Below are 17,254 nucleotides of genomic sequence, written 5' to 3'. Positions count from 1 at the left end.
AGGGTAAGTATTGAGTGGCTACCCAAGCATCCACATTGGATACCAAAGCAACAAGCTAGATACACCACAGTAACCAGATAACTACTTCTTAATACTTTTACTCTGATCTAGCAAAACCATAGAACCGAACATTCTCACAGTAACCAACTAGAAACAACTTCGCAATCAACAGCTATATACCATACCAGTAACACCATAGCATGTGGTTGTTAGCAACCTCCTAGTAACACCATAGGAACCCACTAATAACCACAAATCAGATACTTTGCAATACCATAGCAATGATCCTGGATACAAGAGCAATCACCCAGCAACCATCTGCAGTGCCACAACAACCACTGGGAACTACTGTTGCTGTGCAAACACATACAAAACAGAAAATACACTTTTCTAGGTATTATTGTTTTCTATTTAGCAAATGACTGTATGTATTATTATTACCATTACTGTAATTGTTACTAAACAGGGCCAAAAAGATTTGGCCCCACAATCTAAACACCGCTCGCTTACCCTTCTCCTGCAGTCTAGCGAGCGTAGCTAACAGCTAAAACAGATTCTGCACCGCGCCCTGATTCTAAAAGCTTTAAAACCAACTTCTGACCAAATCAGCACCACCAAGAACCAAATCAGGCACAGCGGAGCGGCAGGACCGGACCCGTTCAGCAGGGAATGAGGGGGTTTAGTTGAGACGGCGTGCGGCTGGGCGGTGATGAGGCGGTTACGACGGAGTGTGCGGAGCTGATTGAGTGCGGTGCACTCTGGGGGAATGGAGCAGATGTCCAGTCCAAAAGGTTCATGTCCGCTGTGTGCTGAAGTCATTTAGACCCCCGCCAGCAAGAAACAGAGGGAATCATAGGTAATGATGTGCTACTGTAGACTATTTGTATGTTTGTGTGTGTGTGTATGTGTGTGTTCGAGTGTGTGTGATAGTTTAAGACATAAAAAAGACAAAAACATATATATATATACACTGTGTGTGTATATATATATATATATATATATATATATATATACACACTGTATATATATATATATATATATATATATATATATATATATATATATATATATACACACTGTATATATATATATATATATATATATATATATATATATATATATATATATATATATATATACAGTGGTGTAAAAGTGTTTTCCCCTTCATGATTTCTTATTTTTAGCATGTTTGTCACTCTTAAATGTTTCAGATCAACAAACAAATTTAAAAATTACCCAAAAACAACACAAGTAAACACACAATGGAGTTTTTGAATTAAGGTTTTTGTTAATAGGGGGGAAATCCAAACCTACATGGCCTTGTGTGTAAAAGTGTTTGCATCACCAGTTAAATCTTAACTGCTGTGAGTTTAATTTCTCTAGCCACACCCAGACCTGATTATTGCCACACCTGTTCTCAATCAAGAAATCACTTAAATAGGACCTGCCTGTCAAAGTGAAGTGGACCAAAATGCACTCGAAAGATAGACATCATGCCAATATCAAAAGAAATTCAATAACAAATGAGAAAGAAAGTAATTGAGATCTATAAGTCTGGAAAAAGGTCATTTCTGAAGTGGGACTCCAGCAAACCACAATGAGAGCAACTATTCACAAATGTCAAAAATATGGCACAGTGGTGAACCTTCCCAGGAGTGGCCGGCCGACCAAATTTACTCAAAGAGCGCAGCGACGACTCATCTAAGAACTGCAGGTCTCACTTGTCTTAATTAAGGTTAGCGTTTATGACTCAACCATAAGAAAGGGCCAGGCAAAAATGGCCTGCATGGTAGAGTGCAAAGATGATGGTGAGCAAAAAGAACATTAAGGCTTGTCGCAATTTTGCAAGAAATCATCTTGATGTTACCCAGGGAAAATACTCTACGGACTGACGAGTCAAAAGTTAAACATTTTGGAAGGACATCATACCTACAGTAAAACATGGTAGTGGTAGTGTGGTGGTCTCGAGCTGTTATGCTGCTTCAGGTATAGAGAGGTAGAGCATGGAGAAAGAGTAAAGTCGAGTGGGGAAGAGTGTGGTAGAGTGAGGTAGAGCTATTTTTTAACCTGAGAAAAATTAGTTTTTGTGAGGATTTGATTGCACTAAACCACAAAAGCACAAAAGCAAATGCTGAATGATGACAACCACCCCCCCTCCCCTCATCTCTAACTCCCCAGCTTTTCTCATCCAAAAGTATTGGAGGGAGCTCAATCATTCCAGAGAACACAGATTCACTGCTCAACAGCTCAATACTGGGGGCTTTATACCCCTCTAGCCCTCACCTGGGATCTAACAACAGAGTATAACACCGCTATCTAGTGGGCTAGGTTTAAACAAAACACTAAATAAACCACTTCTGACACACACACACACACACACACACACAGGGGGATTCTAAGACTTTTGTAAGATCACCACAATAACCTGACAGGTCACTTTATTGTGTGTTATTGTTTTATTTATTTGCAGTTTAGCGGGCTGTATCCTCCCCTCCTGCTCTAGATGACAGTAATATTCATCACATCCATCCAAGCAGATCACACCCAGCCTCCAAACACACCTGGGCTTTATTACACCCAGGTGTGAGGGAGCACTAATGTACACTATATATACACAAATATATGTATATATATATATATATATATATATATATATATTAGATATATGTATATAGACTGAACTGAGCTGAATATGTTTGTGGACAAATAGACAATCAGTAATAAACACTTCAATAATACTGCATACTGATGCATTGATGTGGGAATTTTGTGGGCTAAGCATTGCCACTATGATCAGAAGATCACTAGTTTAATCCTGTTCATGTAGTTTGCCATCGGCTCCCGGAGCCCTGAGAGAGCACAATTGGCCTTGCTCTCTCTGGGTGGGTAGATGGCACTCTCTCCCCACATCACTCCAAAGGGTGATGTTTATCAGCACAAGGCGTCTGTGAGCTGATGTGTCAGAACCGACTCGCTGTGTTATGCTCTGAGTGTGCTGTGATGTTACTCTGTAATGCTGCATCAGCATCAGTTTGAAAAGAAGCAGTGGCTGACTTCACATGTATCGGAGGAGGCATGTGCTTCAACACCCTCCTGGTGTTGGAGCATCACTATTGATAGTAGAAGTCCTAATGAGTGGGTTGGGTAAATGTGGCAAAACATTTGAAATAAAATGATAAGAGTATCGGTTTGAAATTTCGGCCTATGTTCTAAATCAGCCAATGTTCTAAAAAGATATATATATATAAATAAATAAATCAGTTTAGGGCTTTAAATGTTTAGCTGTCAAGGTGCAGTAAAACATGCACTGACTCACGAGCCTTACCAATAGGAAGCACAAATGGAGGGCATGCGGGCAAGCAATCGGCAGATTATTCAACTAATAAAATATTCATTAGTTGCTGCCTATTGCAACTTATTATACAATCAAACAGTCATGTTCTGAGATGGTCAGACTTCAAGAGAGTTTATTATGGAAAAAAGAAGATTCCACAATACCTCTCCACCTCACGCCACCAGCACTGCCAGGGCTTACAGAGAAATCCTGCTCAAACTGCTGGCACACACACACACAAGCTCAGAGAAAGAGAGAGAGACTTTTGCTTCAGAAGCTTAGAATTAAGTTAAATGCCAATTTTTCCCACAAAAGAATAATTTTGGTACTTTACCAAGGCGCCCTCCAAAAAGGAAGAATACGAAATGAGAACTACCTTACAAAACATTACAACCAACAAATAATAAATCCAAATTCTGATAAACCATGAGTTAAAAAGAACAAACTACACACTGTATATAGACAAAATGGTCACACTTTACTTGTGTGTGGTTTATTTGATGGCCTCATTGATGCTCAACTGACATTCAACTAACATGCCTATTTACTGCAACTTAACCATATGTTGAATGTAAATGACCTTAACCCTTAATAAACCCTAAAATCTAACCCTACACCGAACCCTAACCTTAAATCTAACTCTAAACCCAATGCTGAAATGTTAAGATTAGAGTTTGGATTAGATTTGGATGTAGGATTATATTCAATAAAGAATCATTTACTTTCACCCTTCAGTTTAATTGCATTTAATAGACATGCAGTTGAATGTTATTTAAATGTCATTTGAGCATCATCAAATGGACCATCCAAGTAAAGTGTTACCAACAAAAGTATTGGTTAGATGGTAGTATACAGGAAATTGGTAGCTGTTCATTGTTTTCTGGACTTACCCCTTGTGGCGGCCGCTGCCAGATCTTGGAGAGTCCTGGAAAAAACAACAAAATCAAGTTAAATAAAGTTGTAATTGAAATAAAGTTTAGTGTGAACAGTGAATTCAGATTATATTTCCATTAAGAGAGAACAAAACGCCTGCTGAGGAACTGCTGAGACAGTAATGTGAAAGATGAAGGATAACAGATGGGTATTATGCGCACGCACACACGTACACACACACACGCTCGCTCGCTCGTGCATATACATACATATGTGCACACACATACACCCAGTCATGCATATATGCGCACACTCACTTTTACACTCTCAATGTTTTTCAATGTAATTAGTTTGTAATGATTAATACTCCATTCATTAGAACTGTGTAGATTTGATTGAATATTATAATTGTGTGGCACTTCTGCCATACTATTACATCCAAGTTAACATTTGCAACATGTAAAATGTAATTAAAAGGTTAAAATATTCAAAATTTTGCATTCAGCTTTGTGTAAAAACTGTATAAAAATGATTATTTTGGGGGGGGGGGTTATTGGGGGGTTATCCTGATTACAACCTAAACATTCAGATAATATGTATTTTTGGACTAAAACTAAATGTACATTTTTATGGACGGTCATAACTGATGCTTTAAAGTGAGATTTAAAGTGGGCTGTTGATGCTCAGAAAACATCAAACCTGACTGAACTGGAGATGTTTTGTAAAGAAGATTAAACCAAAATACCTTCAAACCAGTTGCCAGACTCTCATTGGAAACTATAGGAAGCATTTAGAGGCTGTTATTTCTACAAAATGAGGATCTACTAAATATTGATGTAATCTTTCTGTTGGGGTGCCCAAATTTATGAATCTGCTTAATTTTGTTTAAAGAATTATTGCACGCTTTCTGTAAATCCTATAAACTTAATTTTACTTCTTAAATATCACTGTGTTCATCTGCTATATGATATATTTAAATGATATTGCTGATCCGAACAACCAATGATTAATAAAAGAAAATCATGAAAATGATCAGGGGTGCCCAAACTTTCTCATACCTTTGTACCCGAAAGGTATCATGATATTGCAATATACTGCAATACTTTAAGCAAAACGAACATCTTGCAAATTAGTCAAAATACTAAAAAATACAAAATAATTTTAAGAAAACTGTATAATGTAGTGACTATTAACCCAAAACAACATTCAAAACCTAATGGAGTAGAACCCAAACACCAAGCAAATTAAGAAAACATTACAGCAGCTTGAACTAAAGAAATATGTACAAAAAATGTATTTTAAATAATCAGTCAGAAATTGTAAAAGAGCCATAAACCTGAGAAAAAAGTTGACTTTTTATCCAGTCAGAACACTAGAATATGAAGACAGGGTAAAACACTATTGTATAATGCAGTTTAAACACAATGCTAAATAAAACACTTCTGACACCAATTTTTACATCTATACTAATAATTAAAAATCAATACTGTGTATTTCACATAATTTTGTGACACCCCAAAACATACACCATATTGCCAAAAGTATTCTCTCACCCACACAAATCATTAAATTTAGGTTCCAATCACTAGAGCTATTATTACAAAGTGGAAGCGACTGGGAACAAAAACAACTCGCTTCCTCAGTGTAAAATAACAGACCATAGTCCACAAAGGTAACCAAATTTCTGCGGTCAATTACTACAAACTTCTTATGGTCTTCAGATGAGCTCAAAAACAGTAGTGTAGAGAACTTCATGGAAGAGGTTTCCAAGGCGGAGCAGCTCCATCCAAAACTTACATCACCAAACACAACGCAAGCGAGCAGATACTTTTTGGCAGTATAGTGTATAATTTGAGTTTTTATCTTTCTCCCCTAGCGGTTAGCACCATGCTATCTAATATACGTAAGCTTCCATTACTCATTATAGCTTCAGAATAAAACAAAGGAAGCACTCCAGAACTCCAAACAGCATTCTTTCAGGAAATTAGAAGATAATTAGACTCATCAGTCTGATTATATTTGCAGACGTTGACCTTTTACCTGATGGCTTTATCATGCGTGTGTAAACAGTGCGGAACGTGTGGGACCGGGCGCTGGCTGCCAGCCTCCGACGCCACTCCGCGATGTTTATCGGCTTAGCCGAGAAAGATAGGGAATTCAGAGCACATCCGCAAAGCTGCGGAATACCAATAAAGCCCCATTGTTGGAGCGGCGCTCAGATTCAGGCTACCGAGATTCTCAAATTTTAATGGCCTGTCAGAATAACAAAGGCGGGCAGATCACAAACACCTATGAATTTCTTTTCTTCTTTTACCAAAAGCGCATGTGATTTATAAGAGGGAGATTTGGCATGAATAATACATTGGAACACACACACACACACACACTCATATACACTCGGGTCTGTTGGGTTGATTCTTTTGATATTAAAAGGCATACACTCTTCCTTTTGACTGATGACTGCTGTTCAAACAATCCAAACCAAACACTGCTTTAAAACATTAAACACAAAAGTGACTTTACACACATGCACACAAATCATGTTCAGGGTCTAAAACTGGGGTTTGCCCTGATATTGCACCACTTCTCAGTCTGACTGAGACAGCGGTAGGGATGGGACAAAATAAAGATATTAAATAATTTATTCTGTTATGATGTTACTGGTACGTGGGGTCAAATTTGGATTATATTTATTAAAACCCAGACACTCTAAACTCCCTAAAACCCACCCCGCAATTAGACTCACTAAAGTTTCTCTTTTTCTCTGTTTTTGCTACATGTAATGTTGCAAAAAAAGACTTTAAAAAAAAACTTTATTTTCTTATTTATTCATTAATACACTATGCTGATACACCATTCAATTGTTTGGAGTCGGGATAGCCACAATGCTAAGAGCTGGCCTTCCAAGGTTGGAGCCAAGCCCTATCCTCTACATCCTGTTCAGCCACGACTCGAGACGCTTCCCATAAGGACATCATCATCCTGAAGTTCACAGACGACGTATCAGCATTGGACGTATCAGTGGTGGAGATGAAGCAGCTTACAGGGGGGAGGTGACAAGACTGGTGTCATGGTGTGAGGACAACAACCTCGCCCTGAACACAGACAAGACGAGGGAGCTGATGGTGGACATGAGGAAGGAGAGGAAAACTCATCAACCACTGTTCATCTGGGAGCTTGAAGTGGAGAGGGTGAACAGTTTTAAATACCCGGGCATCCACATCAGTGAGGACTTCACGTGGACAAAGAAAGAATTTCATTGTACTAGGAAACTCTCAGTATCAGCTTACTCTCAATATCTCTAAAATGGCTAAACACACCAGATAAGGTACAAGACAACAGCCATACTCAGTGTATATTAGCTCATTATACATTTAAACATATTTTCCGTGTTTAAGTCAAACACTTAGTGCTTCTAATGTCTTTGGAGTGACAAAGAAAAGCAGAGGGCAAGTTTATCATGAGCTGCATGGTTGACAGGTACAGTGTTTAGTAACCTGTAAAGAAATAGATATGTTTTGTGGGTTCTGAGATATAGAACAAGGCTGACTCAAAAGCATTAGAATAGCTAACAACAATAACAGGAGCTCCATCTAATGACTGTTGTGCTAGTCATGTCCATTATTAATTACAATTATAAACATTTATACATATATAAATCACAGCATAGAGTACATGACCAGTAGTGGGACAGCTGTTCACATACTTAACTGCATCTACTGTCCAGAGAAGACCTTGTCCTACTACTATAGTGAAGGGTTTATACAACTCTAGCCCACACCTGGCATTAGACATGGCATGATGCCAATAGCTTCATATTTCTGTATGCCAGAGTGCTATTCTATTGGCAATACTTCTGTTATCTCTACAGAGGCTACACAATCTGTGTGTCATCAGTGGGTGCAATTTAAAGTAGCTAAATCCTGAATTATAAATATAATGGGTGTCCATAAGTATTTGGACACAGTGTATATTTAAAAAAATGGGTAATAATGATTTTTGCTCAATTCTGTCTTTGATCCGTTTTTTCTCTCAGTCTGTGGGTGAAAATTACAGGCTGGCGTTCTGGCGCCTGGCTGTGATGTGGGTCGAGTCTGTGGGCGCGTGGGAAAAATCCTCACAGCCAATTATAAACGTCTCAGATTGAAAAGGTGCTAATTAAAAATGCAAATGAGCGAGTTGTCGACAGCGGTGACACGCAGAGCTGTTGGAGGAGCGGGGGAGGAGGGGGAATTAAAGTACCCATATGCTTCATAAGTCTTTATAATTCATGTGCTTTTTTTTTTCTTTGAGAACTAAGGCTAAAACATAAGTTTATCCTGAGAGAGTGAGGCTAAACTGCTGTAGGCTGAAAGGGTGGGGGTAAACTGACTCCCGTAGGCTGAATGGGTGGGGGTAAACTGACTGCTGTAGGCTGAAGGGGTGGGGGTAAACTGACTGCTGTAGGCTGAAGAGGTGGGGGTAAACTGACTCCTGTAGGCTGAAGAGGTGGGGGTAAACTGACTCCTGTAGGCTGAAGAGGTGGGGGTAAACTGACTCCTGTAGGCTGAAGAGGTGGGGGTAAACTGACTCCTGTAGGCTGAAGAGGTGGGGGTAAACTGACGCCTGTAGGCTGAAGAGGTGGGGGTAAACTGACTCCTGTAGGCTGAAGAGGTGGGGGTAAACTGACTACTGTAGGCTGAAGAGGTGGGGGTAAACTGACTCCTGTAGGCTGAAGAGGTGGGGGTAAACTGACTCCTGTAGGCTGAAGAGGTGGGGGTAAACTGACTCCTGTAGGCTGAAGAGGTGGGGGTAAACTGACTCCTGTAGGCTGAAGAGGTGGGGGTAAACTGACTGCTGTAGGCTGAAGAGGTGGGGGTAAACTGACTGCTGTAGGCTGAAGAGGTGGGAGTAAACTGACTCCTGTAGGCTGAAGAGGTGGGGGTAAACTGACTGCTGTAGGCTGAAGGGGTGGGGGTAAACTGACTCCTGTAGGCTGAAGGGGTGGGGGTAAACTGACTCCTGTAGGCTGAATGGGTGGGGGGAAACTGACTCCTGTAGGCTGAATGGGTGGGGTTAAACTGGCTCCTGTAGGCTGAGGAGGTGGGGGTAAACTGACTGCTGTAGGCTGAATGGGTGGGTTTAGACTGACTGCTGTAGGCTGAAAGGGCGGGGTTAAACTGACTGCTGTAGGGTAAATGAGTGGGGTTAGACTGACTGCTGTAGAGTGAATGGGTGGGGTTAGACTGACTGCTGTAGGCTAAATGGGTGGAGGTAAACTGACCGCTGTAGGGTGAATGGGTGGAGCAAACCTGACTGTGGTAGGATGAAAGCTAATGCTGATGAGCTAAAAAAAAATTGCAGCGAGGCTGTGAATGGGCAGAATGGGCACATTTAGGAAGGAAATTTATTGGATATTTAAATTTTTTTTTTTAGAAATTAAAAAACTGAAAAGTGGGGTGTGCAATAATATTCGCCCCTTTTACTTTTAGTGCAGCAAACTCACTCCAGAAGTTCAGTGAGGATCCCTGTTCACCTAAATGACTGATGATAATAAATAGAATCCACCTGTGTGTAGTCTCCGTATAAATGCACCTGCTCTGTGATAGTCTCAGAGTTCTGTTTAAAGCTCAGAGAGCATCATAAAGACCCAGGAACACACCAGGCAGGTCCGAGATACTGTTATGAAGAAGTTTAAAGCCAGATTTGAATACAAAAAGATTTCCTAAGCTTTAAACATCTCAAGGAGCACTGTGCAAGCGATCATATTAAAATGGAAGGAGAATCAGACCACTGGAAATCTCCCATGACCGGGCCATCCCTCTAAACTTTCAGCTCAAACAAGGAGAAGACTGATCAGAGATGCAGCTAAGGGGCCCATGATCACTCTGGATGAACTGCAGAGATCTACAGCTGAGGTGGGAGACTCTGTCCACAGGAAAACAATCAGTCATACACTGCACAAATCTGGCCTTTATGTAAGAGTGGCAAGAAGAAAGACATTTCTCAAATATATCCATAAAAAATCTTGTTTAAAGTTTGTCACAAGCCACCTGTGAGACACACCAATCATGTGGAAGAAGGTTCTGTGGTCAGATGAAACCAAAATCGAACTTTTTGGCCACAATGCAACGAGTTATGGTTGGCGTAAAAGCAACACAGCTCATTACCCTGAACACACCATCCCCACTGTCAAACATGGTGGTGGCAGCATCATGGTTTGGGCCTGCTTTTCTGCAGCAGGGACAGGGAAGATGGTTAAAATTGATGGGAAGATGGATGGAGCCAAATACAGGACCATTCTGGAAGAAAACCTGTTGGAGTCTGCAAAAGTCCTGAGACTGGGACGGAGATTTATCTTCCAACCAGCTAATGATCCAAAACATGAAGCAAAATCCACAATGGAATGGTTCACAAATAAACGTATCCAGGTGTTGGAATGGCCAAGTCAAAGTCCAGACCTGAATCCAATCGAGAATCTGTTGGAAGAGCTGAAAACTTCTGTTCACAAACCAACAAAAAATTCAGTCTCTTGATAAACCCCAAGCTACTTGAAGCTGTAACCACAGCAAAAGGTGGCGCTACAAAGTATTAACGCAAGGGGGCTGAATAATATTGCACGCCCCATTGTTCAGTTTAAAATATCCAATAAATGTTGTTCCACTTCACGATTGTGTAACACTTGTTGTTGATTCTTCACAAAAAAACTACAATTTCATATCTTATGTTTGAAGAGTGCTTATTTCCCTGCCAGAGTAAAAGGTAGAGCAAAAGAGTTAACATTAGATCTGAGAGAGAGAGTATTCTGGGATAGAAACTGGAGAGGATCCTTCAGATTTTTTTCCGGAATTCTCTGGAATGTGCTGCATGTTCCCCGGATTCTTTAAGGCGGAGAGTTTTCCTTCTATGGCAGAAAGAGCAGCGCAGGAGAAGATGACTAAACAGAAGCAGATGGACCTCACACTGATTATACACACACACACACACACACACACACACACACACCATTGCTGCTGCTGTGCTACAACTTGGAGCACAAAATAACTGGTGTTTCCATTAAAGTGGCCAAAGATAGTTTATAGCACTTTTGCTAAACAGTTCCACCAATCAGAACACAGCTTATATCAATCTTAAAGGGGCAGTCCCTTTTTAATTAAATCATCTGAAGACTGCAAATCACTCTATAATAAAAAACAAAAATGTAATAAAATGGTAGGCCACGTCCCTTCAATCTAATGTTTAATACTGTAGGTTCTGTGTTGGATCAGTAGAACCATATTACTGGTTCTGTGTGGTTCTAAATGACCCGCAGGTGTTTACGGTCACACTGCTCACTTTCTCTGGACAACAGTGCCACTTCTAGGCAGCCCAGGGGCAGCACACACTTACACACTCATGTATTGTTGAAAGAAAGACATAAGAAGTGCCATCTGCAGTTTGACACAAATCACATAGGACACAGCAAACATGAAGAAGGTGCTGTGGTCAGATAAAACATAATGGCCTAAATGCAAAGTGCTATTTGTGGAAAAAAAGGAAAACAGCTCAAGTTACATTGAGCATCTGCAGCAATACATGAAAATTGCTGTTTACAGACACTCTCCAGCTGTTTTGTAAAGAAGAATGGTCTCTAAACACAGACAGTGCATACCTCAAAGCACTTACAGTTGTAATTGCAGTAAAAGGTGGCTCTACTAAGTTTTATTATGCCGGGGGGGGGCATTTTTGCACATCACACTTTTTCTAGATTTTTATTTGATTAAAAGTTTGAAAACCATGTATCATTTTCATTCCACTTCACAGTTATGCGCTACTTAGTGTTGTATATCACTTAAAATCTTAATAAAATACATTTAGTTTTGTAGTTGTAAGGTGAAAATACTGAATTTTTCTGCAAACAACTGTCATATGATATTTATTAGTTCTAATAGTAAATATGGAACTATGATTAAAACAATACACAAATATCCACAGACTGACCTGTATTGAGTGTCCGGCGGGGTCCGAGGTCATGGACTCGTTCTGGACAGTGTTGTGCTGAGTCAGTGCTTCCTCCCCCTTCCTCTCCTTCTCCCCTCCATCATCATCATCCAGCTCGTCCAAACTCTAAACACACAACGATATACTCAGGTTAGTACGGGTCACCCACTGCAGCACCCTGTACGCTGTACTGTACAGCTGACCCACAGTAACTCACACTGTCACTGTATGTGACTGTCACTGTATGTATGTGTAATATATTAGTGATGAGGATAGGGTGTGAGATTAAGAACAAATGCAAGCACAAAGTAGTCCTGTGCAAAACGTTTGTGCATCCCCGGCCAAACTAGAAAAAACAAGTAAAATCCTCCACAGACACACACTTCTCTTACATAGTTACTATTTATTAACTATAACAACAATAACCCCTTAAATGTGGTATGTGCAAAAGAAATAGAACCCTTAAATATGTTGTTTTATTACTTTAGAATTTGTAGAATTTAGAAAAACAATAAAACCAATAGAAAAGGTGTGTAAATGTGCAGTGTAAGGTCATATACCAGATTACTCAGTTTACACAGTTTAGTTATTTAAACACAGCAGAAACACAGAAACATACACACAAAACAAGTATACACACACAGGATATGACTCTCTGTCTCTCGGGAGATTTAAACACGCTTTACTGAAATCCCACTGGATTACTCTGGATAAAGAATCAGAGCATCACACACATACATACACACTCACAGCTCTGTTTTCCAGTATAGTCATATGCACATTAAAATAAAGCTTGGAATGACTGTTTCTAATAAAGTCTTGGGGTTGAAAGGGGCATTTTTAATTTTTAAGTGGCCAGTTTAAGATGGGTGTTTCTAATAAAATGGCCAGTTTAGGTTAGGTGTTTCTAATAAAGTGGCCAGTTTATGTTAGGTGTTTCTAATAAAATGCCCAGTTTATGTTAGGTTTTTCTAATGAAGTGACCATTTTGAGTTAGGTGTTTATAATAAAGTGGCCAGTTTGTGGCAGGTATTTCTAATAAAGTGGCTAGTTTGTGTTAGGTGTTTCTAATAAAGTGGACAGTTTATGTTAGGTGTTTCTAATAAAGTGGACAGTTTGTGTTAGGTGTTTCTAATAAAGTGGACAGTTTATGTTAGGTGTTTCTAATAAAGTGGACAGTTTTTGCAGCACACGCTGTTCTCCCTGTCCGTAGATTTACGGGCCGCTGGCAGAGGGGTTTAGCGGCTCGCTGGAAGCGTCTGGGTTTGAATGTGAAAGCTACCATTTTAGGACAGAATCTGCTTCCCTGGGCCTCCAGAACATTCCCCCAGAACCGCTCGGTACTGCCGGACCAGAATCCACTACTGCTGCAGCTCAGAGACTTACCTCACCACCAAAACCCCAAAACACCCAACCACAGCGCTGCCTGCGGTCATGTTCCCCACCAGCAGCCTGTACTTACTGTTCTGAGAAGGCTTTGCACTCATGTTGGAACATTGCTGTGAGGAGATACAGTACTATTTAAAACAAAGCCAAAAACCATTAAACCATCAGTGAGCTAAAGTTCAGGTGCTGATTAGAGATTAGTTTTAACACTCCAGCTCATCCTAAAGAAACTCCAAAGAACCACACAGCCCAATGAAGCCTAATGAAGCCTAATGCTGTGGGGCTTTATACCCCTCTAGACTACTCTTGGCATTAGCATTACCCGCTCACTACACGAAGTGAGTATATTGCATTGTAGTCTGCGTGTTTACCATATTAAAACAAGCTACGTGTAAAGAAACACTAGCTAATATCACTCTGGTACGGAGTTCCTCAGTGCAGAGCTGTTGGCGGCGTTAGCCACTAACCACAGGTAGCCTTAGTGGAAATCTAGAAATGTAAGCTTACTGTAAGTACACAGAAGCACTTAACTCACCAAAATAAACAGTTTCCTGTGTACATTAAAATCCGGCGCTTTTTTAGAATAAGATTTGTTTACTGTACTTAGCTTAGCTTTACAGGTCTTGCCTCTGGGTGAATTAGAAGGAAAACATTGCAACATCCCTGTTCTTTACTATTGTTACATAATGCACCTTATATTCTGGTGCCCCTTATGTATGAAAATAGATGTTTATTAATACCTTATAATCCAGTGCACCTTATAATCCAGTGCACCTTATAATCCAGTGTACCTTATAATCCAGTGGACCTTATAGTGCGACAAATTTGGCAAACAACTAAATATACAGTATTATGGTGAGAAAAAAAATGGCACCCAATGTGCTCTCTAAGAAACTCTACTTAATATAGCACAATGCTAATTGGTGTACATAGACTCCCAGTAACTGTTAGCTATAGTAGCCTTACAGCTCTAATGTAAAACTAAATAAGCACCAACCATGACTGATGGTGGATTGATCACACTTTGATTAGAGTGTTTTAAAAAAAACTCTGTACAGTTAATTTCACAGCAAACTATCGCTTTAACGACCTAAACACTCCAAAAACAGGCGGGAAGTGAGTGACGGCTGGAGCGTGGCTGTGCGGCCGCTGATAAAACAGTGTGAAACTCTAAGAATGCATGAAATGCGCTGATCACACGACCCACTCTGTAATTTTCCAATCATATGAGGAATGGCTAATTACATGGTTCTGCCTCTAATTCCTAACGCTGGTTTATCTGCAGGCGGAGCGTACAGTCAGGAAGATGCGCATTATTGGAATAATAGGAATAAATAATAACTGCTCTGCTCTGTGTGGCTTTACAAACACCAAATTTCAGACTTGATTTAGCCTTAAATATCGGGGAAAACCACGTTAAAACCACACCATATCCCGGTACAAGCCTTCACAACCCCTGCATTACCAACAGGCTTCAATACGATATTGATATACTGAAATATTGCAAATAAAATATTGAAATATATATTTTTTTAATACTGTATCGTACAGCTGGGCAATATATCAATGATTTACTGTATCGTGATATTTTTTTATTATATTGACAATTATGAGAATTTCATCAGCATAAATAACACTTACCAATCTGTACATTTCAATGAGTATAGAAAATCTTGTGCAGACAAAAATTTATATAAATGACTGTACTATACATCAGAGTATTTAAATAGCAGAAAAACAGAATCAGTCACTGCTGAAGCATGGTGTCTGAGTACAAAAAATCATAATTTTATATTTATTTAAGTACTGGGATAATATTTTATAATATAATATTTTTATAATTTCAACCAGCTCAATCAGCATGTAATTACATACATTACATAAACTACACTATTCATATCGATATCAGAATTATATAGTATCAACCAAATTTAAGAAAGATATTATGCTATGAATTTAAGTCATATCGTGCAGCCCTACTTTATCAATTTTTAATTATTAGTTTAAGTGTAAAAATGGTGTCAGAAGTCTTTTATTGTTGTCTTTAAATTACAACTTAGTATAAACACCTTAAACACCTTAGATACGTAAAACAACAAAGTAGAGCTATTTCACAACTGTAATTTAGTAGTAAAATACTACTGCTAAAATCTACTGTATTTACTTCACTACATATTTTAATGAGTTTAAAAAATTTAAGATTCGTTCCAAACCCACATTATCACTAAAGCCAGAGTGGTAGATGATCAGCACTGTCACCGGGTTTGTTGAAGCTTCTCACCATTAAGTGAATCAAGTGATCAAACTGATAAGAAGACCTTGCTGCTCCCGTTCTGTCTTTCACTCTAAAAACTCTCCACTGTTTTCTGTAATTTCTACACAAATAACACAGTACTCTACTTTTACTTTCAGTACTTGAGTAGTACATTTTATAATAATCTACTTGCAATACTACAAAATGTGTTTTGGTTAAAGAACACTGGGTCTCTAGTACTTTATACATGACTGTTATGAATATAGGTTTTATAGGAAGTGTTACCAAAACCTTTTCTTTTATTTAAATAGTTTTAATATGATAATGTTTTTATAATATTTCTGTACTTTTTTATTATATTTACTTTTATAATGTTTTTTTTTTTATTGATTTATACCATCACAACAGTAGCTTGCAGTATCACTATATACACTATACTGCCAAAAGTATCTGTTTGCCTGCATTGCGCTTGGTGATGTAAAGCTTGGATGGAGCTGTTTGGCCATGGAAACCTTTTCAATAAAGCTCTCTATGCTCTACTATTCCTGAGCTAATCTGTAGGCCATAGGAAGTTTGTAGTGATTGACTCTGCAGAAAGTTGATATGCTCTGTGTACTATGCTCCTCAGCAAACAGTGAGTTGCTTTAGTGTTCCATTGCTTCCACTGTGTTATATCACTGACAGTTGGCTGTGGAATATTTTTTAGAGAGGAAATTTCAGGACTGGACTTGTTGCACAGGTGCTGCATCCTATCACATTACCACACTAATGTTTGTAGAAGCAGTCTGCATGATTGAGTGCTTGCTTTTATACACCTGTGGTCATGGAAGTGATTGAAACACCTGAGTTCACTGATTTGCATGGGTGAGCAAATACTTTTGACCATATAGTTTATCACAATATACTGAATTGTAACTCCTATTGTAATATAGATTTTATCACCACGTTCTTGTCAATACACAGCCATAAATCTTATACACAATACACAATCCTATAAACATCTATACAGAAACCGGATATAAGGCTGATCTGATTTACGGCTGTGGTGAGAGGTGTTATGTCATCTATTAAAGCATCACTATTATAGAAATGGAGTTGATGACTCTATGCAGGAATATAAGGCTTTATATATTTTTTATATATTTTATAGATTTATAAATAGACAATATGTCCTTCTGAAGTGTCTGCTTTTTAAAACATCCTTTTCATTTAGTAAATTCGCTTTTCGTGCTCAATCCCTCGTTCACCAAGGACATGAAACCTTGGGAAGCAGCACAAAGGCCCGACATCATAACTCCTGATTCATACCGGCAGCGCCTTTCAAAAACCCACTTTCATTTAGAAGCTGAATGGAGCGCCGGAGCACCGAGGCCGGGAGAACAGCTCACCGCCAGCTTTTACCCAAACCACCACAGAACAGAGACGAATAGTGACCATGAACTGAAGAA

The 17,254-nt window shown here is 39.1% G+C and overlaps 2 protein-coding genes across 2 annotated transcripts in view; both read right to left on the bottom strand.

Moving 5' to 3' along the window:
* rps16 (ribosomal protein S16) overlaps positions 1–17,254 on the bottom strand; it is a 1,145,183-nt gene that overhangs the window by 918,789 nt on the left and 209,140 nt on the right. The gene's annotated exons all lie outside the window — the stretch shown is intronic.
* pawr (PRKC, apoptosis, WT1, regulator) overlaps positions 1–17,254 on the bottom strand; it is an 85,585-nt gene that overhangs the window by 16,015 nt on the left and 52,316 nt on the right. The window contains exons 3-4 of the mRNA XM_049473945.1: positions 12,167–12,292; positions 4,225–4,259 (exon numbers count right to left, since the gene is read on the bottom strand). Of these exons, the coding sequence (XP_049329902.1) occupies positions 4,225–4,259; positions 12,167–12,292 (161 nt within the window). The remainder of the gene's footprint in view (positions 1–4,224; positions 4,260–12,166; positions 12,293–17,254) is intronic.

This window comes from Astyanax mexicanus, chromosome 2 (assembly GCF_023375975.1).
Source record: "Astyanax mexicanus isolate ESR-SI-001 chromosome 2, AstMex3_surface, whole genome shotgun sequence".
NCBI classification, from domain to species: Eukaryota; Metazoa; Chordata; class Actinopteri; order Characiformes; family Acestrorhamphidae; genus Astyanax; species Astyanax mexicanus.
The sequence above is the reverse complement of the archived record's forward strand: the minus strand, read 5'-3'. Positions and strand labels throughout refer to the sequence as shown.